The sequence below is a fragment of the Varanus komodoensis genome, unplaced genomic scaffold (genome assembly GCF_004798865.1).
Source record: "Varanus komodoensis strain SLA01 unplaced genomic scaffold, ASM479886v1 scaffold37, whole genome shotgun sequence".
Lineage (NCBI taxonomy): Eukaryota > Metazoa > Chordata > Lepidosauria > Squamata > Varanidae > Varanus > Varanus komodoensis.
Window position 1 is genome coordinate 9,203,315 of NW_025335889.1, and position 27,247 is coordinate 9,230,561.

General features: G+C 39.6%; 2 protein-coding genes across 8 annotated transcripts in view; both read right to left on the bottom strand.

The window, feature by feature from the left end:
- Positions 1–32: 32 nt before the first annotated feature.
- Positions 33–18,032, bottom strand: IFT52 (intraflagellar transport 52). Of its 6 annotated transcripts, none has more exons than XM_044440295.1 (15): positions 17,933–18,031; positions 14,343–14,416; positions 13,509–13,633; positions 12,171–12,258; positions 10,837–10,966; positions 9,869–9,944; positions 9,693–9,764; positions 8,481–8,607; positions 7,836–7,922; positions 6,337–6,405; positions 5,071–5,225; positions 3,768–3,855; positions 2,991–3,099; positions 1,782–1,927; positions 33–356 (listed from the first exon to the last, which is right to left on the bottom strand). In XM_044440295.1, the coding sequence occupies exons 3-15, from the start codon at positions 13,625–13,627 to the stop codon at positions 309–311; spliced, it is 1,314 nt and encodes a 437-aa protein (XP_044296230.1). In that variant the 5' UTR covers positions 13,628–13,633; positions 14,343–14,416; positions 17,933–18,031; the 3' UTR covers positions 33–308. The 6 variants fall into 6 exon arrangements, with proteins under 6 accessions (XP_044296230.1, XP_044296228.1, XP_044296229.1 ...); XM_044440293.1 differs by lacking the exon at positions 17,933–18,031 and adding an exon at positions 17,632–17,922; XM_044440294.1 differs by lacking the exon at positions 14,343–14,416 and having other exon boundaries at positions 17,933–18,032.
- Positions 18,033–20,800: 2,768 nt separating this feature from the next.
- SGK2 (serum/glucocorticoid regulated kinase 2) overlaps positions 20,801–27,247 on the bottom strand; it is a 22,127-nt gene continuing 15,680 nt past the window's right edge. For both annotated transcript variants that reach the window (XM_044440379.1, XM_044440380.1), the window contains exons 12-13: positions 24,046–24,135; positions 20,801–22,892 (exon numbers count right to left, since the gene is read on the bottom strand). In XM_044440379.1, coding sequence (XP_044296314.1) covers positions 22,740–22,892; positions 24,046–24,135 — 243 coding nt within the window. In that variant the 3' untranslated portion in view covers positions 20,801–22,739. The remainder of the gene's footprint in view (positions 22,893–24,045; positions 24,136–27,247) is intronic.

Sequence of the window (27,247 nt, forward strand, 5' to 3'; positions counted from 1 at the left end):
CAAAAAGCAAACACCCAGCCAGAAGCAAGTACTTCCAAGATGTACAAAATGGTATCTTTATTTTTTTAAAAAATACATATGGAAGGCTTCATACATAGAAATATATCAAAATTATTGCTGCCTGGAAGGCCATTCCTGTTTTGGCATTGAACTTTCAGATGAGCTACATATTTACTAGATCCAACAGGGCACAGAAAAATAGCAGGAAGAAGTCACCAGTTTATTGAACTAGCAAAGCAGAGGAAGTGTGCCATTACTGCTTCCTCTTCAAAGAAGATACATTTTCTTAATGGAGAGAAGGTAAGTGTTCAAAAGCCACCCTGGAATCCAGTTTCACTTGTATCGATATCATGTTCCTTTTGGAAAAGAAAATAGATATTTATCAAAACATGCATCAGTCCCAAAGCTACTTTTCATTACTGCTTTTTCAAATTAAATGCCCCCTGATTTTTCAAATGCTTTTTACATTTTGCAGTTCAGCATTTGGTATTGCATTAATTACTGAACATGACACACACTTTGATTTATTTACTACAAAGCTTTTAGTGCTACTATAGCAATATCCATGTTAGCTCCATTCACCACCTAACTATGGTTTCGTCCCTACCTTCTCTTGCATTTATTTTCCTTTAAAGTATTTTTCTACTTTTTTCTCTTTCAAATTTAGGCCATTTTCTTTTTCAGCCACAAAGGGGCATGCTTAAGGTTGTCAAGGAGAAAAAAGACATTTGTTGAATCATAGCATTGGTGTAATTTTCCTCAAAGGAAGATAAGATAGCATTCCCTTTGGAAAATTCAAGGGCAATGCAATTCTGTAGTACATATGTGTAGCCATTATGAGAGATGCTGCAGGATGTCTCCTTGTATTTTAATGAAACAATAACTATCAAACCTTGAAATGTGCTTATTAGCATTATTTTGCAGAGCATACCACATTTCTTAGTATTTATAATAAGGGTAGAAAACACTATGAATAGAAAGCTGACTTCATATGCTCAAAGCCACATTAGTTTCACCTGTGAAGATATTTCTTGAAAAATGCCCTATTTCTTCAACTACTCTGATATTCCTAATGGCTGAAGTAACAGAAGTGGGAAGCTCAGCTCAGAGATGGACAAATGCATCTCCATTTCTTAACTCTCTTCTTGGTGATCAGATGCAAAGGTCCAAACAAATGAAGATATTCATCTTTTGAATTTACTATATGCCTCAGACAAATTTTTCCAAACTAGTTGCTAAACTAGGATTAACCCCTGCAATTTCTGCCCTACATAGCATGCATATTTCCTTCCCCATTTTCAGAGCTAATCACAGGGCAGGATGGTGTCTGCACTAATGTTAATGCTAACCTGTGTGCAATCACTGTTAGAAATAGAATCCCAAACTCTGATTTCACCTAATTATAATTAGCGCTGACATTGGTGCAGCTACAACACTGTTCTAACATTCTGCAGGTGTGAAGAGAATAAAGCATAAAAGAATAGGAAGGAGGCAACACACAGACTCATGTCTGCACAGGGTTTATGTGCATATGCCTGCAAGACATTCACTATTGCTTTTTAAATGGAGCTCTGCAGAATCCCAAAATCTGAAGGAGTTTTGTTTTGTTTCTTTAAGTTAGAGTAACCAACTTGTTCTAAAAAGGAATTAAATCTTCAAACCCAATTTTATGATCAAATATGTGGTGCCTCACTGAGTTCAGAAAGGACTCTATTTTCTAGCTTACATATCTTCCCATGACCCATTAGAAAGAGTTGTAGGGAAAATGTCAAAGAGTTTACCTGATTGAGCTTCTTGAACTCTACTACTTGAAAGAAAATGTGCTCCAGGATATGTCTGGCATCTTGCTGCTCTTTTGGCAATTTATTAGTAACTCCTAGAATATCGCCACATTTTCTGACATAGAATTCCAGATCATCCTCAGTACCTAACAAGAGCACAGAAATAGTATGACTACATAAAGATGTAAGCATTTCTTGAAGTTTTAAATTTCTAAAAGCAGCTAGCATGTACCTTAATTAGAATGAAAATGCTTTATTCTTCCTAAAGGCCTTTATTGACTCCCCTAAATGTTGCTATTTACGTATCTCATACTTGTATCAGCTAATAGCCAAAAGGCTCTCCTTGCTAAATGTTATATTGTGAACAAGAACTGGTAAATTTAATTTTAAAAGGAAGGCTATTTAGGGAAGTCATGGTGTATGTATAATTAATCTTGAGCAGAACTACAGAAAAGTTTTTTAAATTACCTGTTAAGAAATAAAAACTTTACTAAGATTTAACATTCCTGGCAGAAGGTCAAGAAATTATACAAATTAACAGCAAGATCCTATTGGGAGAGATTTTTAAAGGTGGACTGAAATGGCAAAGATATGGGTTCCTGGTACAAATAGCCAACTGAAGGGTATATTTGGGTGAAGTTATGGAACTGCCACTCCTAATATCTGCCAATACTTTACATTTCTCTACTGTGTGTCATCTAGATTCATGCTTCTGATTATGCTTTTTTCAGTTGGAACAATTCCAAAGCAAACAGTGTGTGCAGGTATGGGCAGGGGTAGCGTCAATTTGCATAACTGATAGTCACAAGACAGGAAGGGCCCTTGCCACCATCCATGCTGACTGACAACTACCTGTAGTATAGTGGATAGAGATGGAGCTGTAGACCACACGAACCCAACCTAAATTTTGCTTCCTCTTAATTCAACCATGGGGAAAGCTGCTATATGGATACAGTCTTACAAGAGGAAGAGCCAATATAGAGTGCTTATCATTTAACATACATTGGGGAGGAGGGAGTGTAAAGCTTTGGACCTAATATTCACCAAATCATAGGTCAATGTGGGAAATTTTGGGTGCATAAACATTTTAAGCTGTCCAGAGTTCTAAAACCTGTATGCTTTTCTTTGCTCTATTTTCACCTTGAGAGTTCTCAGCAACAGATTAGTCTTAGTTTAGCAATTATAAGTTAAAATGTTTGCACTGCTCACATTTGTTTGTTATTTGGGCAAGTCGAGCTTTCTCAGAAGAGAAAGTTTCATCCAAATCAAACAGGTCCAGGCTGGGAGGAGGCAGTTCTCTGAAGGCTGGTGGAAAAACCTAGTAAGAGAAAAGGTGGTACTATCATATCCAGTTTTGTCCTTACTTGTTCAAACAGAAAAAGTGTACTGTATAGATTAAGTAATCCACTTTCATAACAGCTGATACCACATCAACTTCAGAAAACAATAAGCTACTCTATTTATAACTTTCATAAACTCAATCTTCCCAGGTTCAATTTCAGAAAAACCACACAAGAGAAAGTGTGCAACAGATTTCAAGTAATAAGCAGACCTAAAAGTTGGTTTAGGGAATAACTTAAACATTAAGAACAGCAAAGACCTGGTTTCTTTAGTTAGGGTGCCCCTATCAAGGCTTTTAAAAAACTTTGTGAAATGATAGCTGTTCCTCATTTTGATTAACTCCCCTTGAAAAAGGAGCTTTCTGTCACCTACAAGGCCCTTTGCTTCACCCTTGCTCTCATTTTCCACTGTAAGTTCTGGCCCTCCTGCTCAGTCATTTGTCAGAGCCTCCCTGGTTACCCCCCCTAAAGCTTATGTAGGTGTCTATCCTAGCTTTAAAATCACTTAACCTGTCCTTTATCTTCTTAGTAGTCTATGACTGCCATTGTATTTCTTTCCAACCCTATATCTGAAATGTAAATTGCTCGAAGCAATAATTGTTTTCCTTACACACTGTGTTATATCATCAATGACATTATTACTCACTGCTGGTTGGAGTGCAGGCAGTGGAGTTTCAAACTGAGGCTGAATAAGCTGAAGTGGTTCATATTTCACATTCAGCTGCTCGTAAGACCTTCAATGTAGAAAGAAGGGGGGAGGCAGCAGACAGTGGGTTTGTTTCTAAACACTACACAAATACAGTATTAAACCTAAAAAATACAGTATACATCTTAGAAATGGTATACCATCTCAGCAATGAAAAAGACAAGATAATTGTGCAGACAAAGTTCATTGGAACAAGAAAGTGTCTAGAGGCACTGAAAAACCAGAAGGGTGAATATTTGCCTAATCTGAACTCATAGGGAGATCCAAAGAGTAGGTACCATGATGCTAAAGGCTGAGCCATCATGCACTCCATTTAAGCTTAAAAGTCTAGCTGGTAATGAGGTGAGAAAACAGAAAAATTCAAAGAATTTGCTACATTGTGGCAAAGGGGTTCCCAGTTTCTAGAAGAGCTACAGCCACAGGATCTTCCTATCTCTATGACTACACCTGGGAACACAGTCTTCTGTGAAAGACAGTGAAAAGTTTTTCTGGGCCATGGCCTAACATTGCTTGTCACCCCTTCTGGACTGCCTGAAAGACAATACAGTGTCCATTGCAAGCAAACACAAAAACGCATAGCTTTGAGAAAACAAGATGGGGGTAAACTTAAAACAATCTTGAAACTACTTCACACCAAACAGGAACATATTAAATTTTTACAAGCTGTGTTTTATGCCTGTCCAGTCCATGAGTTTGTGCAACAAGACTTTCTAGATTTGTGGTCAAACTGAGTACAGTATCTTAACATACAATGAGGTATGCAAATTGCAGGAATGGCTGAAAGTATGCCTGGCGCTGTTTTTTGCTTTAGAGTTTTGCCATGTACTGTTAACATTGCAAGGAATCTTAGACAACAGCTATGCCAAACTGTAGACTTTATCTATTTTTCAATTGAGAGCATATCCTGACATTCAAGATTTTATGACAAATGTTAAAAATTCAGTGAATCAATGATCATTAAAAAAAACCCCCAGATTTATATTCCATCTTTTTTTTAAAGTTCAAAGTAGCTTACATAATTCTCCTCCTGTTCTCAATATTATCCCCAGAACAACAGCCCTGTGTTGTAGGTTGGGCTGAGAGTCCTTGACTGGCCCAAAGTCACCTGATTGGCTCCATGGCTGAGCAAGGACTAAAACCCAGATTGTCTGCATCCCAGTCCCATGCTCTTAAGCACTACATCACACAGTATAATAAAGTGATACTGTTTTCAGAATAATAAATGAAGTTACTGGGTACAGACTTAATTATTTTGGGGAGTGCTGTAGTATCCAGCTGGTAAATGGACATGTCAAAAAGTGTTGTGAAGTCCCGTGGGTTCTCATCTCCTTCCTGGAGGCACACTCGCAGTCGCTCTGACAGGGTGGCTATATCCGGAAGCATTGTATAATCAGATATCTGTAAAATCATGGAAATTACTGAGCAAACCCTCTGCTGTAACTAAAAGCGGACCAGCATGAGCAAAATGAACAACTGCATAAGAAATGTGCCTTAAAGCAACTGTCAAGCAAACAACACACTGGAATTTAACAATTTGGATTTTAATTTGATTTGTCCAATTATTATCCCATCACTATGGTTGTAAAAACTTACATCTCTTGTTATAGGTAATTAATTTTAAAAGATTTTTGACCAGTGAAATGTGTTTGTTAAAATAAATGTATCTACATTGTTTCCAAATACTAACCAGATTATACCTATCATGGAGAGAAAACACTACCATGGCATATTTTCTCACCCTACACGTGTTGGTTGCAAGCCATCTAATTAGTATAATAACATTGCAGGGTGCATGTTGCCATGATATCTGAACCAAGTGAGGCTTGGTAGCTTATAAGGGTGACTTATTTTATACTGTTACATGTATTTTATATTGCTATTTATGTATTTTAATTTACTTATTTGTAAGCCGCCCCAAGGCTTTGGCGAATGGGGCGGCCTAGAAATTTTCTAAATAAATAAATAAATAAGTCATCCTCAAACCCAAAGCTTGTTCCACCCCAGCCACCCAGCTTGTCACAGATTTCACAACAACTTGTCCATGGTGAGGGTGATTATGCCAATTAGGTAGCATGTGCAGGGAAGAAAAATGAGCCACTTCAGCTAATTTTCTCTCTGTGATCATGAGAACTGATCATGTCCACTGCTGATGAAAACGAATTATAAAATCCATCAGTGTGTGAATCCCGCAGGCAACAAATCTAGCTTTACTTTCTAGTCCCATTGCAAGTTCTTCACAATGTGACATGATTACAGAGTAATCTAAAACTTCAGGTTATGACAATGCCGACACATTTACAGAACTAATGAATCCTCATTAGAGCAAGTATGAACATCACTGCTCAACTTTTTTCTATAAGCTTACTGAGCCTTTGCCCCTGCTTAAGGACAAAAAGACAAAATAAAAACAACCCCTAAAGACAAAATAAAAGCTTGGTAACAGTAAATTTGGTAAGGACATTTTATACCAAGCACCATGAAAATTAATAATCATTAAAATATAGTTTACCTCTGGATCTTCTGCATCAATCTGATTTAAATGGATGTCAGTTGTTGTAAGCCATTGAAAAAGTACATCCTAAGAAACCAGAACAATTATGGTTGTGGAATTTTTAACATGATTCACTCTCACTATATGTGGCAGATCAAAGTAGGGAAAAAGACATATGAATGGACTGTGAGCTTTATGTGTAAGCAGCAAATATTAACAGATAATGATTATTAGTAAGATCATATTAGATGTCAATATGACGATACTTACCCAAGCCTTGACCTTGTGTGTTTCCTCCTCCATATGGCTGGGAGAAGTAGTTTGGAACCTTCTTCCAGTTTGTCACCCAAACCAACAAACTGTGCTTAACATTAGGTTGATTCATAAAGCAGGTGGTTCGGTTCCTCCTAAGTTCTTCCACCTGTTCCTGTCACAAATCCCATGGACATTTGCAGCAGAACCCCTCTCATATAATTGTCCCTACAGAGAGTAACATTTCTGGCTTCTGATCCCATTCTGACTACAATCTCATTTCTGTACAATTTACCATTCATGACTTCTAAACACACTGTGGTGCTTTGGAAGAACACAATGGATTCTGAAGCGTCTTTCTGTGAATCAAAAGCACATACATTTGTCCAATATTTATTTTCTTCAGCTGTACAGAGAAATAACACCTCTTTAGGTGTTATAATCCAATTTCATCCCTCACTGTATTATTTTTTAAACTGACACTTTCCTGCACCCCAAACTCTGAAAGCAATGGCTGAACAAGACAGCACTATTAGTGCAGGCAGGTGTAATTACTACAACAGTATAGGTGAAAATGAGCTTAATTTATTTTTCTATCATTTGCAAGTGCACAAGTATTAAAAAAAACACTTTTGTAGTAAGTATACCAATGCTGCAGCACTAATTGCACTGACCCAACCCAACAGCTGTGGCTTATCCAGTTATTGCTTTTGGAGTTCATATTCTAGGAAAGTATAAAACTGAAAGAGGAAACTGACCAGTGTTGAGTTCAAGACCTACTGAAGGATGAAATTGACAAATGAGAATGTACTGGCAACTCCTTTTTGAAGCAATTACTTGGTTTGCAACCTTTGTTTTTCTAGTTGGATACTTCTCCAAGTGCACAAGTGCTGTCATTATTTCCCTTCCAGTATTTCAAAAGCACATAGAAGTGCATGCCTGCTACAGAAAGTCTGCAACAGTATAGGTGCCTTGTTAATTTCCTTGTAAATTACCCACTCTGTTTCTCTGGAGAGTGAGTTCTGAAAGCTGTCAAGGGAAATGCTAAAGCATAGTAGGTAATTTGCAAAGATGTAGGATTCTATTACTGTAGACTATACATAGAAAAGCTAATCTGTACACCTGACAGAAAGAATAAAACAGCAAAAACTTGTATCACAATGACAGTAAACTCACTCTGTTAAGATTCAATGAAAACAGGTAAACTGATCATCTGAATACACAGTATTAAATTAACAACGAACTACATAGCAAGAGCGGCTCACCATGATCTTGCTGTTTTCTTCTTTTTCTATATACTGGTCACTGAACATATGACAAGATCCTAGTACAGCTAACTTGCCACCTTGATTCTATCAAAGAAAAAAACAGAGCACATTCTATAGATTATAAGTATCTATGGAAGCATCAGGTGTGTTTGTGTGCATGCATTTGAATTCATGCATTCTTTTGTCAGGTATACTTGTTATATTCTGCAACCTTAAAGCTAGTGATTTAAATCATGATTTAAATTTATTTGATTTAAACCAAACCCACCCTTGGTAGGTAATTTCACTTTTACAAGATGGAAAGTACAGGTTTAGTACCTTTGCATTAAATTTAATTATACCAATTTTAAAAATTTAGATAAAAGTGTATTAGTTTTTTAAATAAACTATTTAAAAACTGATTTTAATAAGTAAAGCCAGTTTTTTACATCATTGCTTGTTTTATCCACCCTACATAAAATACACTAAAAAGTAGGTTAAATATTAGTCTGTAAGCCCAGAGCAGGACTTGTCTTCAGTTTTGTTCTGTGTAGCATTTGTCTTAAATATCTGACACTTATTTTAGCAACAGCATCTACATACTTTTCTACCTAAGTTACACAGAAGTTATGTAAGCATTTGACGGTTCATATAATAATGTACCTTATAATGATAAAATGCCAAAATAGGTCTATTAAGAGGAAAACAGACAGATCCTGTGGACAGAACAGCCACTGCTGGCTTCATCACATTTAGCGTAGCACCAAATGGATACACAAAAACAAGAGCTCTACAAAAAGGAAGGAAGACCATCATAAGCATTTTGTTTCACAGAGTTATGCACACTTTTAAATACAATTTTACCATATCAAGTGTATACCTCCTTTTCTCTCTGCCTACATCATTTCATGCAATTCTGCTCCTCTCATATGCTGTCTCTGTTTAGTGCAAAGCATCAAGTTAATGCTGGATTATTCCAAAGAATTATGCACGGAAGCAGAACAATATATTAGTATGGTTCCACGAATTCTCTTCACAGTAGGAGATGCTAACATGGTAAATAAGTAAACATGGTAAACATCTAGTAGGAGATGCTAACATGGTAAATAAGATACAGGCTGAAACATATAAACTCTGGGACATAAAAAGTATATCAAAAGGCAACTTGTTCAAAGTCTTTATTAGGCTTTTCTATTTTCACACACTCTTATTGGGATTTGTGGGGGGTCGGGTGTCATTTTTTTTCACCCAGTGCTCTCCCACTAGGTTGGGAACAGCTATTCTGCAGCTGTCCACTAGAAGAAGGCCATCTCTTGATCTAAGCCAGTAATTCATAGGATCATGCTTTCATATGCACTCAGATCCTGTTTTTCTTCCTTTCTGTGTTGATATGTCTAAAGCATGCAGCTAAAAATGACTCTAAATATTGCATTAAATAAAAGATCAATAACATCAATTATATTCTTTTTGGCACCAGGTTAAAACCTTTTTATTTAAATAGTATTTTAAAAATTGTGTTTTTAATGGTTTTTAACAGTCGCTTTTGATTTGTTTATTTTTATTGATTATTTAATTATATTGTTTATTGATTGTTTTTATTGAGATTTGTATTTTATTGTTATCTATATTGATATTTTTGTAAGCCATTCTGAGGCTGCAGCAAAGGCATATAAATGTATAAATGAATAAAGACATTATGCAAGATAATTCTGCATTTTCTTTAATCAGTATTTTAAGAGGCAACATACAGAATTGAAGACATTTGGTAGTGCATTCTAAAAATTGTAATGCTTTCAACAAAAAGCTTCCTTAGGAGAAAATGCAAGAATAAAGAGTCATGACACTGGTAAATATGGTTGGTAAAAAGATACTTACTGTGAATCGTTTCCACTGTTGTCTTCATCTATTATCCCAGACACTGTTTTTCCTGCAGCTCTGCTGATTTCCCTTTTTGGTATAAGCACAATAACATCTAAAATTCATATTCTCAAACTATACAAAGGTTATCTATGATAGAATTTGCCTACACCAATAAATCCTCTGCTACTTACCGATTTAAAACTCCATTGGAGACCAAGGCTTCTTTAGGATGGAAGTATTTATAATACACATTTCTCACCACAGAATCTTAAAAAAATGAAAAGAAAATAAAACCACTAGTTGTTGTTTTTTTACAGTAAAGAACAATGGTGGAATTCCTGTTACGAGGTATAATTCCACATTCTGAGGAGCTAGGGATAATTTATACTCTCTGTGAAAGATCCATAGGGTGACATTTATGTATAACCAGCAAAAACACAAACAGAATTGTCACAATGAAATATATAGATGCAAAGCTTTCTTTTGAGCTTCCCTTTAACATCCTTCTCCTGATGGCTTCATTTTGGTTTACTGTTGCTACAACCTGGTAGACTATTCACTTCAAAACAAGACCTATCTATGCATCACATTAATGCATCTTGTATAAGCTGCGTACTGCTCTGCTGTAGCTTACATTGAGTACAGAACATGCATTGAGAACTTGGGGAGGATCAGCTGTTGATCCATGTCAGTTCAAAGCAGAAGTGAAGAACATAGAGTCCATTTTAATTCCCACAGTCCCAGCCAATAAAGTCTCCCATCTGGTTTTGTTTTGCAAACTAGGCTCTATAACTGCTACAGAGCACCCAAGGGATCAAAATTAGCTTTCAAAGAATGTTTAGCTGAAGGCTAAAAAAAGACACAGTTCACACTTTATGTTCTACTCAGAGTTAAGGATTGCAGCTAAAGAAAATACTGCATAATATAGATATTACTGCTGTAGAATTCACTGTACTTAGCATTTTCAAAATCTGTTGATATGGAAAAAAGAAGCTAGCAAAATTACATTTAAGTCATTTGTCTAATTTTCTTTGGGCCTAACATCATTAGCCCTGGATACTGAAAAAAATGCTCAAGAAAGTAGCCTGTGGTTTGCCATTTCTTGTTATATTTTGCAGATTGACAAAAGAAGAGCCTCTGTCGATACATCAGTTATTACCATTATTGACCATGATCCCATACTCTTCTAATAGGAAGTTGATGTTTGTATCATATCGAGATTCACCACCTTCTCCCAGCATCACTAAGATATCTCCACCATTTTCAAGATACTTCTTCAAAACTTCAAACTGAGGAGGGAAAAATGTTAAAAGCTAGGTGCAGACAACAAAAGATTGCATCACAAAAGATTTTGCTGTTTTTAGACAATACTTATAATAAAAACACCTCCTTAAAAAAACTGTTGTTTCTGTTGTAAGACAATATGCAGATTAATCATAAAACTATGGAATAAGCAGTGCAATTAAGAATTTACAAGGTAACACATGAACTACTGCTTCATATACATTAGATGTGAGCTGATATCAATCTTGTTCAGTCTGCATTTTCTTTTTCTTAATCCTTGTGAACCTGCCAATGTGTTTTAAATCTATACAGTACAAATGCATGCCCAGCATTTTCCACTAATTAAGACATAGTTAACATGCATTAAGCAATTCTGAGGAAGCACACTGCTTAGTAGATAATGGGGCTGTCGGCATACAATCATGGTCAATTAAGGGACAATTAAGATGCCAGGGGTGTTCTCCAGCCATTTTGACCACTCAATCCTCAACTGGAGCATTGCTACATGATGTCAAAACCCAGATAATTTCATTTAGTACAAGGTTAAACAACCCACAGTTAACTACAACCCATGGTTAACCTATAGTCTTGGGGCTTAAGTGTCACACAGCAACCCCCAATTGTGGGTTGAATATTCAAAAGGTCATAGAATATGCCAGGTATACACTGCACTACAGCAAACTCTGGCTGCATTGACCCACAAACTACTGCTGTTTTGTGAAAACTGAGTCAAGAAGTGCTCTGGAACACAGACCTATGCACATTTAGATAGAAAAGTCCTATAAAAAAAGTCCACAGTATAGCTCAAAAGGCATGGTAGGCAAACACTGGAAGTTGCAGGATTTTTTTTTTATGCCTAAGTATGACAGCACTTTTACTGGATTAGGTGAAGGGCCATTTGTGCAACATTCTTTGCAAGAGTCCTAGTGATTGGTTAATCAAGAATTAGCTGGAACTGAAGCATACAGGGTATTGTACTTATGCGCTGAAGTATTTGTACACAACATCCTACTTTCAATATTACAAAACAAATAACTAGTGCTATTGTACTCTGTTCCTAAGAATCACAAAGTCCCTTAGGATGGCATGTCAAAGAACCACTGAATCTCAAGAGTAGCTATTTTTGCAAAGATGTTTTCAGTATCGGAGAAGTAAAAATGATTGGCAGATCTTTAAGTAATTACTCATGTGTTATTGAAAACTACATACTTCAGCAGCTGTAAACTTTTCTCTGGGTCCTGCTGTAATCCACAGTTTTACTCCAGCCAGCTTCTCTGAAGTAATTTCATCTTTTAAGCTACAGACAAATTAGCAAGACATATATGTTACCTGCAATCACAAAGGCAGTATGTTTCACCTGAGATGTGTTCAAATGTGAAACTTTATTTTACACATAATCAACCAAGGAACTGATTCCTCAATTCAATCAAAGAATAAATCAAACAGGCGCAAAGAATCCTGGCTTTTTAAACCACAATTTGTATAAGCTCTATGTTTGTGCATTGCAGCCATTTACTCCTGCTTTGCTTTTCATGCTCACAAGTTAATAAACAAAACAGATTATTTTCAGATGCAGGATTATAGTTTATTGTACCCAAAGATTAATAAAAAGTAACAAATCCTGGTTTACAACTGATGTATTGTTTGAATATAATAAACCATATTCCTTGGTTTGTATGTGATAATAAACTATCCATGCTGGCTTTGTGTACCCATTCACACATGTGGGAAGAGTGGAGTAGGAGCAAACAGCCTGTATCCACTTTGTAGTTTAATAAATTCCTCAAGGCAGCTGTTATACAACAATAATTTTGCATTTTTGTCCTCACTTTAAAACTAGCTGGAGGGTGGCCTTCTCCAAGCTGGCGTCCTCCAGATGTTTTGGAATGCAATTCCCAGCATTCCTGCCTGGTGGACATGCTCACTGGTGTTGATATGAATTTCTCCAAATCATCCTGCGAGCATCAGATTGGGACAGAGTGATATAGGAATTTAGGTGGGTATGGGGGTGAAGTCAGTATTCAAGTATGAAATGTGTATTAAGTGTATCTAATTTTTATTTCAATATCTAAAGTTTCAAATGAGCTATATTACAAACCAAGAAGAACTATGTCAACTGTACAAACATGTTAAACGGAAGGCTTCACTTCACCTGTACAATTATTACCATATTCAGATAGAGGGCTGAGGTTAATGGAATAATGCCAAGGCCCATCTCATGAGGCTATGGCTGAGCTAAGCCATGAATGCATTTTTATGCAGCTCATATTCTGCCACTGCATTGCACTAAGCCAATATAAGACACTTGTTTAAAATGTGTAGCTATTATAATTATACACACATTTTCTACAAAATATTAGTGAACATAATATAACTACTGAAGAGAAGTCCTTGCCTTCTGTACTCTCAAGCATTTTTATTCCTTCCTCTCAAATTTTAACACTGGCCTAGAAAGATTACTAATGTTCACATCTCATATAACAGTGATAAAATCTTTATGGCTGACAGGTATCAAAACAGACATTAAAAACTGCTAATTCCACTCACCTTTGTATTTTCCAATTACTGCGAAGTTTTTTTTGTAGAATTCTATAGCCATTGCTCATAGTAAAAATCTCCTTTTTGGAAGCATTGAAGATTATTACGTTTCGAAGCTCTCCCTCCATAGTCACCTCAAAGATGGAAGGATACAAGCACATAAACAAAGGAAAACCAACAAGTGTCAACAGTGTTCATAAATTTCTTTAAAATTGTTTTGTCCATAGGTTAACAAAGAATATTTCATCAATCATTCTAGAAAGCAGACTGCAATAACAAATTAACAAAGGATTTGCAATTTTATTTATTTCTAATGGATTTATGTATGTATGTGGTGGAGAATCAAAACAACATGATGAAGCAATAATAAATCATATATACAGCCTGCCTGATCCTGCCTAATCTTGGCAACTAAGCAGGGTCAGGCCTGGTTGAAATTGAGATGGATGACTTTAAATGTTGTGAACCACTACAGGCAGTATAGAAATGTACTGTAACAATAATGCAATAACAACATATTTTATAACAAATCCACAGATGGAAACTTGTTAACAAGCAGTGTCAAAGAAGCTGTTAGAGAAAAGAAACCTTCTTTTAGAAAATGGAGGGCTTGACCAAACAAAGAAAGCAAAGCAAAGCATAACCTTGCACAAGGAAGATGCAAACAGATAAGAGATGCAAAAAAGCATTTTGAGAATGTATTGCTAACAACATCAAGGCCAACAATGAAGAATTCTTTATCCAAAGCAGGAAACCAGTTAGAGAGGCAGCTGGGCCACAGAATGATACATAAAAGCGGTATCACAAGAGATTGCAGGGAAGCAAAGTTCTTTTAATCTGTACCTCAACTGATGTTTTCGGGAAGGGAGTCTGAGGAACTAAGGCAGAGAGTGGTGACAAAAGATGAAATTCTTCACCTTATTGACAAAATGAACATTATTAAGTTACCAGGGCTAGGCAGTATCCATTCTAGTGTTTTTAAAGAACTCAAATACAAAATTGCTGACCTTCTTACAAAAAATAGGTAACATGTCCTCAAAAGTAGCCAATCTACCAAAGGACTGAAGAATAGTCAACCACAGAATCACAAAATTGGAAGGAATCAGAGGGCCACTGGTCCAACCCCCTGCTCAAAGTTAAACCATTCCTCTCAGATGGCTGTCCAGTTGCATCTTGACTTCCATTAGTGTGGGAGAACCCACAATCTCCCAGGGTAATTGGTTCCATTGTCAGATTGTTCTAACAGTCAGGAAACATTTCCTGATATCTAGCCAGAATCTGGCTTTCTGCAATTTGACCCCATTATTCTTTATCTTGAACTCTGAAACGCTCAAGAAGAGATCCTAGCCTTCCTCTTTGTGACAGCCTTTCAAGTACCTGTAGAGTACTATCATTTCTCCCCTCAGTCTTCTCTTCTGGAGGCTAAATGCCCAGTTCAATTCGATCTCTTCTTACATGGATTAATTTCCAGTCCCTGGATCATCCTTTTTGCCCTCCTCTGAACCTTTTCTAGCTTGTCTGCATTTTCTGAAACTGTGGTGCCCAGAACTGGACATAGCATTCCAGATGAGGTCTAACCAATGCTGAGTAAAAGGGAAATAGTATTTTGGATTTGGAGGTAATACTTCCATTACTGCAGCCTAAAATAGCATTTGCCCTTTTTGCTGCTGCACCACAATGTTGACTCATATTCAGCTTGTGATCTACAGCAACTCCAAAATCCTTCTCATTTGTAATATTGCTCAATCATGTAATCCCTATCCTGTAACAATGTATTTTGTTTTTTTTTTCCTAGGTGGAGAACCTGGCATTGGTTCCTATTGAGTTTTATTCTGTTGTTTTCAGCCAAGTGCTCCAACCCTATCAAGATCACCCTGAATCTTCTTTCTATCTTCTCAGTATTAACAAGCTAGTATTAATTAGCCCACCCAGTTTTGTGTCAGTTTAAAAAAGGATCCAGGAAATTACAGGCTGATTAGCTTAACATCTGTTCCAGGTAAATTGGATGGAAGTATTATTAAAGATAGAATTGGTAAGCATATAGAAGAGAAAGCTGGGATTTTTTAAAAAAAAATATCAATATGGCTTCTACAAAGGTAACCTTTGAAAATTCTTTAAGAATATTGATAAATATTTGGTCAAGGGTGATCCAACAGACAGTTTACTTGGACTGCCAAAAGACTTTGCACCAAAGACTCCTGAGCAAATTGGCAATCATAGAATAAGAAATCTTCGTGTGGATCAATAAAATAAATGATTTCTGTTAGGACCAGTGCTTTTCCATTTATTTGAAACTGATAGGGAATTAAAAGTGAGTAGTGAAATGACCAAGTTAACTGATGAAACCAAACTATTTAGAGTAGTTAAATCCAAAATGAATTGTGAAGAGCTCCAAAAGGAATGGGAGAATAGACATCTAAATGGGCATGCTAGTGGGGGGGGGGGATCCCAATTTTGAGTATAAGCTGATGGGATCTGTCCAAGGAAGAGATCTCAGTGTTATGGTGGACATTTTCATGAAAATATCAACTCAGCGTACAGCTGCTGTGAAAGGGGCAAACTGAAATTGCCACTGTCGTACTGACTTTAGAATATTGAATGCAGTTTTGATTGCCACACCTAAAAGGGTTATTGCAGAATTGGAAAAGGAAATAAATGGGCAACTAAAATGATCAAAAGAGTCAAACAACCCACTGTGAGGAAAATGTACAACTGAAATTGTTTTGCTTAGAAAAAAAAACTGAGTAAAGGAAAACAAGACAGATGTGTACAGAATTATGCATGGTGCAACAAAAGTGGCTAGAGAGACACTTTTCTCCCTCTTTCATAATACTAGAACACAAGGTCTTTCCATGAAGTTGACTGGTGGGAGATTCAGGACAAATGGAAGGAAGTGCTTCTTCACAAAGAGCATAAACTATGGAATTCACTTTCACAAGATGCAGTGATCTGAATTGCTTTTAAAGGGGTCTGGACGAGTTTGTGTAGTAGAAGGGTATCAATGATTACTAATCCTGATGGCACAGTATCAGAGGCAGTATGCCTACAAACTCCAATTGCCAGAAAACTTGGGTAGAAGGGTGCTGTTGTATTTAAATTCTGCTTGTGAGATCCAGTAGGCAGCTGGTTAGCCACTGCATGAACAGAATGATGGCCTAAATTGGACCACTGGTCTCATCTGCCTGGTTCTTATGTTCTTTAATACGCATTTAGAATGCAGCTGCTAGAATCCAATTTCCGCATGATCTAGAAGTCCCACTGTAATTAATGACAATTTGCGCCAGTCAGTTTGTGAACAATTACTACCTGGAAAAACCGCACAAAGCTTACAACAGCCCCTGAATGTTTACCTAAACATAGGTCTCACATGCACTAGAATTTACTCCCAAATCTGAATGAGATTGCAGACTGAGTTGGGATTATCAGGGGCATGTTGGGAATTAAACTAACCAAGATCCTAATATTAGGGTTTCCACACAGGCCACACCTCTACAACAGGAGGAATTTTCCTAATGGTTGTGGACAGGCAGATAGGAGAGGAAAACTCCATCATTATACAGGAAACCAAAAGGCCATAGCAATAACCGACTGGAAAACAAAGATGCATCCTCATTTCAAGACAACATTCTTCACTGTACAACTTCATGGAAATCCTTTATTTCAAATAATCCAGTTTTAGACAATTGATTCACAGCACTCAATCATTAAAAAACCGAAACTATACAGTAAGAGCAACTTACGGCAGAACTGCACTAACACCTGTTGAACTTCTACCTTTCACACAACTTTTACAAGCACAGGAGCCTCACTAGGACACCATAAGCAGTTCTACATTCGTTGGTAAAGTGGGATTAAAATTAAACAAAAGACTCCCTTGATTGCTGCAACTGCTGGAAGCTCTTTTCAGCAACGACCCGGGGCTCTGTAAAAGGACCAGACTAGACCATGTAGCTACACTGGGCTGGATGGACCCCATTAGGGTTCTTTTCCGCGTCTCAGAGAATTGCCCTAGTGGCTTCAGAACAAAGAAATCGTCCCAAGCATGGACAAGTGGCCCCACCCCCATGCATTGGCCTACATCTCCCCCCAACCTTCGCTAGTACAGCCAATGTTAAGGGATGATGAGACTCACAGGCCCAGACAGGCAGGGCCACAACTGACCGCCGGGCAGAGGGCATCGACAGCGTTCCTCTTCGTGGCTTCTCTACGGCTACTGCATGTTCTGCTCTCGCCCACGAGGGGCAAAAAGCATTTGAGCGGTTCCACTGGGGGAACCTCGGCGGCGGGGGAGGAGGGAAGTCAAGCTTGGCGCCTCCCCAACTCTAGCACATCGGCAGGAGATGTAAGGCGAAGAGGAATCAGCTCTGCTCCGTTTTTCTTCCCATACATATCTCCAAGGGAGAAAAACCAGCCCCCACGGGGAGTTAATTTACCTGCGGAGTCGCCACCATGTTTTCGAGGCCCTTGCAAACGCAGAGCAGCAACAGCTACGCTCAGTAACTAAGGGCCGCTTCCACCCTAACAACGCGGGTCTTCGCTTACTGCGCATGCGCCGAGCTGCGAATGCTCTCGATGCGAAGGAATTTGCTGGTGGAATCTTTCATTCTTGGAAATGAGGGATGCAACGGGTTCCACCAACGTAGGCGGCGCCGCGGGGGGGGGGGGTATGATTTGGTTTTATTCTGGAAAGACTGATCAAATGAGTGAATGTGCTGTAGCAGACTGAGTAGAGGTTTTGCATCTGCCCACTTGATCTCTTCGCACCCCCACGCCCTTCCAAGTGCAGCGTGCTCTTCAAATAAAGATAGGCAACGTGTGGACTTCCACAATTTTGGGCTACAGCCCCCATCATTCTCTGCCTTTTGCTAGGGCCGATGGGAGTTGTAAATGAAAACATGGATGCCTACCATTTGCCCACTCGAGCTTAGATGTCAAATTAATTAGTATGTTCCCTGGCCCCCACCAGCCAAAGCTTGCACAATTTTTCTGTGGCTGTGGATTCTGGATTTTAAAAAGTTTGTACACATTTACTATATCATAAAGTATTCCATGAGTTGGTTGGAATTATTTGGAGAAAGGTGCATCATACATAGTTGAGAAAAATGCAGAATATAAAGGCACAAGTCATTCCAGTGGCTGTTCTCAAAAAGATGTAGTTAATGACTTAATTGTGAAGTTTCCAAATTGAGGTTTAAAATCACACCCATCCTTGTGGAATTTGGCTGTTTGGGGTGGCCCCTCAAAGCTGCCATCATAACAAATAGCTGTGGTGCATTCCAAAATCCATTTTTAAAAGTGATTTAAAGTCTAATCCAATCTAGATTGTTTCATTATAGGATTCATAATGCAAGAAATATTTATTTATTTAATATTTAAGTAGTTTATTGTTGCCTTCTGGGCACTGCAGAGACCTAGCTACCAGGTTAGAACAATCTCATAGTTCATTCGTTGAAAAGTCCTCTGGATATCCAGATGTTTAGTAGACACAGAGGACTGTACTGCCCAGCTGCAATAATATACCCATTTACTTGAGAGTAAGTCCATTAAACTCAGTGGCACTTATTTCTGAATAGTCATATATAGATAGGATTTCACTCTATTATATGTACATACACTAGAATTACAAAGGATGGTTATAATGATAATAGAACTAGCAAATATTATTATACAGAAAGCTTTAGGTACAAAAAAGAAATCAGAAAGAGAAAATTGTAAATACAAATACATCATGCCATGCTGGATCAGTCCAGGGGCCATCTAGTCCAGTATTCTGGTCACAGTGCCTAACAAGCTGCTTGTGGGAAGTCCAGCACTCAGTGTTAGCTTTATTCAGGTGTTCCTGAAGTGTTTTGGTTAAACATGCAAGACAGGCACCAGCCACACCTGCCCTGTCTTTGCTTTTGTTGCAAAGAGTGTGACTTTGTGAAAGGGAGTGTCTTCTCCAACTGTGGGCCCTCCATACAATTAAGGGTGCTGCATAATCAAGAAAAGTAAGAATCCACAGAGAGAGAGCAATGCAAACACTTTACTCCCACATTGTGCTGATGGGTCCAAATAGGTTGCCCAGCTCTGGTCTATACCCTAGTACAACAGTGCTGGTCTGAAGAGGAGCTGATGTGTAATGAGGCTGGAAAAAGAATGCTTCCTCACTGAGAGTTGGAGCACACAGAATGCTGCCTAAGCATTTTGTCCAGAGGCATCTCCTGCTGTGAAGCAGAAATAGCCTGTAGGGTTCAAAGCAGCAGCGCTTTCATTCTGGAAAATCAGATGGTATTTTAGTTAGACCTCTCAAGACCCTCATTTTAAAAGGGAGAAACCAAATCTTCTGATTGCTAGCCTAGTCAAATTTAAATACAGAATGGAAAACCATGACATTCCAAAACAGAGTCAGTGTAGGATGGGTTACAGTGTTGGACTGGAATTCTAGTCCCTGTTGAGCCGTGAAGCACTCTTGGTGACTTTGGGCCAGTCACGCACTCTCAGCCTAACCTACTCACAAGGTTGTTGTTATGGGAATAAAATGGAATAATGGACTATATAAGTATCCTTGGTTTCCTTGTATGAGGAAGAAATTTAGGAGATAAATGTAACAATAATAATTTCATATTACAGATGTTAGGGGAGAACTGTTCTATTGAAAACAGTTTCCAGAAAGCACATTTAAAATGAATACAAGCAAAGACTAGCCAGGCAGATTTCATGATGTGTGTCCAAAAGTAGGCAAGATGAGGATGTTTTAGGAGGGTGAGCAAAATGCTCGGGAATCAATAGACTCAGAAAGCCACACAGATACCCAGGTACAATCTAAGAATCATGGCACTGCCATGACAAGTCCAAGGTTATCTATTCAGTATGTAAGCAGCATCCTCCAGAGATTTTCTTGGTTGTAGAAGTTTATATGGCCATAATCTGTAGTTATTAATCCATGCCAATAATGCTATACAGGTGATCACATACACAAGGTCTTGAATAAGTATTAAAAGAAAGAATAAAATGGATATTTTACACCGTTACCTGGACCTTGGTTATTCAAGAAACTGTCCTCTTTAAAATAGATGATACATTTTATTACATTTTAAATATTTACCTGAATAAAAATGGAATGGGGGATTCAGAAGATAAAATGCACATATATTTCATCACAGTTATTCAGTTATCTCAGGATATCAATGAAACTCAGAGACTAGAGGTCAGGCAAAATTGTTATATGAACCAATCCCTTTTTGCTACCATAGTCTTGATAACAAATGAAAGCCCTCCCACCCACCCACCCACACCCAAAAAAAGGATTCTCACAGGAAACTTGGAAACTACAGGCATTTCTTAATATGTACTTAAACATAATAGCATACAAATGCACAGAATTATGAGACAAGTGAATGGAAGGTTTGGAAATTAAACTGGCCCATTGTTTTCTAAAAGATATGTGCTTTAGAGGTGTGAAGGCATCAAAATCCAGCAGTTATTTCTGCAATACATGTTATTTATCACAGTTGAATTCACCATGCCACCAGGGTATATCCTGCTCTTTATTGCATTTTAAACACACCTTTACAATGTGTTTAAAAAAGGAGAAGCCCTGGCTTTATTTCTGGTAATGGCAATCACAGTCGTGCTCCTATGCAAACCAAAAGCCCATTGTAATCCATTCTGGTTCTACCTACATAGTTCATCAGCAGGATAGATGTGTTTTGCTTGTAGCTGGTAGCTTTCTAGAATCATCTTGCTTTGTTACTCAGTCCAAGACTTTGCATATTCATTTTTTGTAGGAAGACAAGACCCCCTTCCCAGTCTAAGAGACTTAAGAAGACTGATTCAGACTGGTAAATCAGTGATTGAAGTGTTTTATAAAAACACACTGACACAGATAATGGTTTAGTGTAAAATCAAGGTAATGAGGCTGCATAGCAAGACAGCTTTAGTTGCACCACTTAATTTTGTAAATAAAAGATTACACATTGGCACAATTCCTTTGGGCTGCACAGCTCTTAATAGGCAGGGCTTTAAACAGATCTGTCTTTCATTTATGTTTTAAAAAGCAGAAACAACTGTCTGTTCTCTATCAATGCTATAAGGAGGTAGTTCTGAGCAGACTCTTGCCACTATGTAGCTTTCAGATAAAAGGGAAGAAATTTAAGGTTACTAAAAAGGTGAGCAGAGAAGAGTTGGCAATGTTTCCAAGGTAGGTTGTCAAACCACTGTATGATAGGAAGGGGTATGTACTGTGCCACTCCTACCAGTGTTAGTTGTGCAGCAGTGCTTTCAATCCAGAATGGAAACATGGATACAAGCTGGAGATGGTAATACTTCCAGTTTGCAATGCTGGGAGGGGTGTGGGCGAGGCCCAGAGGTGACCAATCAGGCAAGAAAAAAATGAATATGCTGTAGAAAGACAGCTGCGTGTGTGAGTGTGGGGGAAGCATTCCACGATTCACTGACTAGCTCCATAGTCCTGCTCTGGGAATCCCCTGAGGGCCTCAAAAAGATGGATGAACTGGGACTGAGTTATGATTCTAAGAGAATCATAAGTTGCAGGCAGTGGCTGGTTCTCAGGATGACCTGGGAGAAGAAGCCTCAGTGCTTTCGTTTCCCTGCCCCTGCACATGCTGCTTGGAGACTGTGCAGTTTTCTGAATTCCTGTTGCAGCACATGGGTTGCCTTGTCATCTGAAGCAGGTGAAGCACACAGCATGAGGTGGCCTCCAAACTACCCAGAAATGTATAATAAGCCACACACCTCGTTGGGTTCAGGCAACACAGCAACCCCTTTGCCACAAGTGTATTTGGCAAATCGCACAGCGCACGACCAAGACATGCGGCAGCGGGGAAGAGAAGCCTCTGTGGCCTTTTCCTGGTGATTGTGCAAGTCCAGCCAATCCGAATGGTCACTGCACCAAGCCTAAAGCAACTGACACCAGAATAACTAATAATTTAGAATACCTTGAGTCCCCTTTAAGCAACCTGTAACAATCTGAACAGTTAACTTGCAATTTCATCGGACAACGTCAATTTTGGCACAGGATTGTATGTATCATTAAATGCATTCAAGTCTGTAGAAATGGAGTAATTTTAACTAGAATAATCAGCATTTCCTCAATAGAAAGAGCATTCACATTATGAGGTCCCTATCTCAAAGGTGATGACCTTCATTCTGTTCCAGTTAGAAGATTAGTCAGAGAGTAGCGGCTTCCTCTCATTTAAATAGCTAATACTGGGTTTTGAAGCCTTTACACAGATTGCTTTAATCTTCATCATTCGGTGCATAAGAAAAACCCAGAAAAGCATCTGTTGCACTGGAACTGCTGGCAGCTAAGTCAGGGGTACGAACAATGGAGCTGGAGACGGCTTCCCGAGTGAATTCTGGGTCAAAATGCCGTAGATCAGCAGGACCAGCCTTAAAAGGGAAGAACAGGTTATTTCCAATGATCTAGCTTCAGTTTATTACAACTGTTGCTATTTTAAAATTGCCATAAAAAGTCATCATGCATGAAGGCAAGAGATCTAGGCAAGGTGTTGGTTCCTTGAGCTCTAATTAGCTAAAAGCATTGGAGTTTAAGATACCCTTCTCTTGTATGGAGAACTGGACATGAGGTTGTTTCCTTGCCTGCAGCCCAATGAGTTGAGACAGCAAAGGGTCTTATTTTTCATAATAAACATGTTGACCTGAATGCCCGGTTCAGATATCCCAGCCAAACCACAGGCTTACATGTCCCCCACCCACTGCCCTAAGTTACCAATAACTTCATTTGTTGTGTTGTCCAAACTGGGTAAAACAAGGACACCTCAAACCATTCAAAGTCTTCCAACCAGAACTGCAAAATTATTTCCAACTATTTGCTTTTAGAAGGTAGATTTAGCCTTTGCCTCAAAACCAGAAGGGGAAATGAGGCAAAGGACAGTATGCAAGCTGTGGTCTGGCTGTGTCATCTGAACTATATACCAGTTAGGAAGACTCATGACCAATTATAAAAGACATATTCTAGGGTATCTGTCCTGCAAACCATGACCAAATGACCTCTTGTAAGCATTTCACAGAGCACTTCTATAGTCCCTGGAAAAGCATCCCAGGGAGAATAAAATATGATGGACTCCCCTTTCTGAAGGCTATAGATACTGCTATGCCATGGGCAGTGGGGGAGGGAAATGAGATTGGATCATTTCCCTATCCTTGCATATTCTCAGCCACCATGGAAAGCACCATTCCAGTGGTTTTTCCAAGGGTGCAACAGTGACATCAGAAGGACTTGAGAAGAAAGAAAAGAGACTGGAATGGAGAATGGGGAAGGAAAGGAGGAAGGAACAGATTCTGCAGAATCCTAACATTTCCCATTGCCCATCCTTCCCACAACAAAGCAAGTAAGCTGGATGAGTCTCAGGTTGTCTAGCTCTACTTATGAAGGAGGCATTTCCATCTCTAGCAGGGCATGAGACAGACATAGAGCTCCAGTTTTGGAGCCCTCTGTCTGTGAATGGCAATCCCTTATAAATGTGCTCTCAAGTCTCTACTTCCTTCTAGGATAGAAAGCTTTACAGAACAAGCTACTTACCACATTAGGATCAAATGGAGGAGTAATCCTCTTATTATACAAATCATCCCAGTTTATTGGACTGAAGAACATGTGGTTCTTTATCTCAAGCTGTGAAGACAAAATTCATTCAAGATTCATTCAAGATTCGTAAATCTGATTGTGCATATATTTCCTATACCCAGCAGCAATTATCTGTGCACCTGAATTTCCATACACCCCCACACTCAAAAAACCCACCCTGTCAATGCTTCAGTGGTCCCTTTAACTCTTCCATTTTGCACAGCCACAAGCTAAAAGCACATGCAGGTGTATAGAGTTTTATACTTTTGGCACAGGATTTTACTTTTAAACTTTTGGCACACTTGTATACCTTTGGCACACACTACTTTTAGCAGTGTGTATACAGATGCATGTACAGACAGTCTAATAATTAAAAGAAGCAGCCCATATGGACAGTTTCCTTCTGCTTGGATAAGAAAGTTAGTGTATAGAAGTACAAATAGAGATGCAGACCTCTTTTTGAAGTATCATGGTATACGATGAAAGGGGCCATTATCAGACAATGTTCAGCATCCAACATATCCACAGGCATATATTATATGCCAATTATAGGTGGCCGAATATGGATGTTAGCAGCTGCCATCTGTGTATTATTATTATTATTATTATTATTATTATTATTATTATTATTATTATTATTATTATAACATTTCTATGCCGCCCCTTGCCGAAGCCTCGGGGCGGCTTACAACACAATACAATACAATATAAAATAACAATATAAAATTAAAATTAATAATATAAAATAAAAAATATAAACGATATAAAAGAAGTTATAAAAGAAAAGAAAAGAAGTCGCCCTGGCCAGATAAATAAGTAAATATTGTTAACAATTAAAATAGTGTTTAAATAAAAAGGTCTTGGCCTGGCGCCGAAAAACAAATAACGACGGTGCCAGGCGGACCTCTCTGGGGAGCACATTCCATAGATTGGGTGCCACCGCAGAGAAAGCCCTCCTCCGAGTAGCCACCCTCCTAATTTCTTTCACGGAGGGATCCCGGAGAAGGGCCTCTCCCGCAGATCTCAAGGGGCGGTCAGGCATATATGGATGTAAGCGCTCCTTCAGGTAACCAGGTCCCAAGCCGTTTAGGGCTTTATAGGTCATAACCAACACCTTGAATTGGGCCCAGACTTCAATGGGAAGCCAGTGAAGCTGTCGGAGGACTGCAGTCATGTGAGCATAACACTCCGTCCCCGTCAGCAAACTCTATTTTGAACCAATTGAAGTATCCGGACCGTCTTCAAGGGAAGCCCCACATAAAGCGCGTTACAGAAGTCAAGGCGGGAAGTCACCAGTGCGTGTGTCACCGTCGCCAGGCAGTCGTACTCCAGGTAGGGGCGCAGCTGATTAATCAGCCGAAGCTGAAGGAAAGCGCTCCTCGCCACCGCTGTCACCTGAGCTTCCAATGAAAGCTCCGGGTCGAGGAGTACTCCTAAGCTGCGGACCTTGTCCCTATGAGGGAGTGCAACCCCATTCAGGGCCAGATCAAATCCACCCTTTCCGAAGCCCGATCCGCCAATCAACAGGACCTCCGTCTTGTCTGGATTGAGCTTCAGTTTATTGGCTCTCATCCAGCCCATTACCTCGGCCAAGCACCGGTTCAGCACAGCCACTGCCTCACCTGGATTAATGGAAAACGAGAGGTAGAGCTGGGTATCATCAGCGTATTGATGATTCCGTAGCCCACACCTCCTGATGACCTCTCCCAGCGGTTTCATATAGATGTTAAACAGCAAAGGGGACAAAATGGAGCCCTGTGGTACTCCATGGCATAGCTGCCATGGCGCAGAGCCATAGTCCCCCAGCACTACCTTCTGGAATCGGCCATTGAGATAGGAGCGGAACCACTGCAAAGCAGTGCCTCCGACCCCCAATCCCGCTAGCCTATCCAGAAGGATACCATGGTCGATGGTATCAAAAGCCACTGAGAGGTCCAGAAGAACCAACAGGGACGCACTCCCCCTGTCCTTCTCCCTGCACAGGTCATCGTACAGGGCGACCAAGGCAGATTCAGTACCGTACCCGGGTCTGAAGCCGGACTGAAATGGGTCCAAATAATCAGTTTCATCCAAGAGTGCTTGGAGTTGTCCCGCCACCACCCGCTCCAATACCTTGCCCAGAAACGGGATGTTGGCCACTGGTCTATAGTTAGTGGCCATCTCTGGATCCAGTGACGCCTTCTTCAGGACCGGTCGGACTACCGCCTCCTTTAAAGGGGCAGGCACCCGACCCTCCCTCAGAGAAGCATTAACCACTTCCAAGATCCAGGTCCCAATCCCGTGCTTGGAATTATTTATTAACCAAGACGGGCAAGGGTCCAATAGGCAAGTGGTGGGACGTACTCCTCCAAGCACCTTGTCCACATCATCAGGCCGCAATAACTGAAATTCATCCAATAATTCTGGACCAGACGGCAGCATTGGTGTCTCCCCAGAAACTTCTGATTCATTAGTGGAGTCCAGCTCGTGACGAATCTGAGCGATTTTCTCCCTGAAATGCCTGGCAAAGTCGTCACAGCAGGCCTTTGAGGGTGGAACCGGATCTTCCTTAGGACCCGGGCGAACCAGGCCTTGCACCACTCGAAAAAGCTCTGCCGGACGGCATTGTGAGGAGGCAATGAAAGCGGAAAAAAACTTCTTTTTCGCCGCCTTCACCGCCACAGCATAGGCCCGATAGTGGGCTCTCAGGTGTGTTCGGTCAGATTCATCCCGTGATTTCCTCCACCTACGCTCTAGCCGTCTCCCAACTCGCTTCATCGCCCGTAATTCAGGTGTATACCAAGGGGAAGAGCGGACTCTGCCCGGTGGGAGAGGACACTTAGGAGCGATCGCGTCCACAGCCCTGGTCATCTCCCCGTTCCACAGATCGACCAGAGCCTCGACAGGAGCACCAGTCTTGTCAGCCGGAAATTCCCCCAGGGCTTTCAGGAATCCATCCGGGTCCATCCGGCTCCAGGGGCGGACCCACGCAATCGGATCCGTACCCTTACAGAAGGAGAGGTCACTCTCGAGCACAAACCTCACCAGGAAGTGATCTGACCATGACAGGGGAGTCAAACATAAATTTCTCACCCTCAGGTCACCCTCTTCCTGCCCCGTCGAGAAAACCAGGTCCAGAGTGTGTCCACGTTCATGGGTCGGGCCGGAGACATGTTGAGAC

Coding starts and splice junctions, on each gene's coding strand:
- IFT52 (XM_044440293.1), bottom strand. CDS start 17,677: ATGCCCTCTGCCCGGCGGTCAGTTGTGGCCCTGCCTGTCTGGGCCT. Junction 5,226..6,336: donor TTGATGCAGAAGATCCAGAG/GTAAACTATATT, acceptor ATGATTTTACAG/ATATCTGATTATACAATGCT. Junction 357..1,781: donor AGTTCAAGAAGCTCAATCAG/GTAAACTCTTTG, acceptor CTTTTCCAAAAG/GAACATGATATCGATACAAG.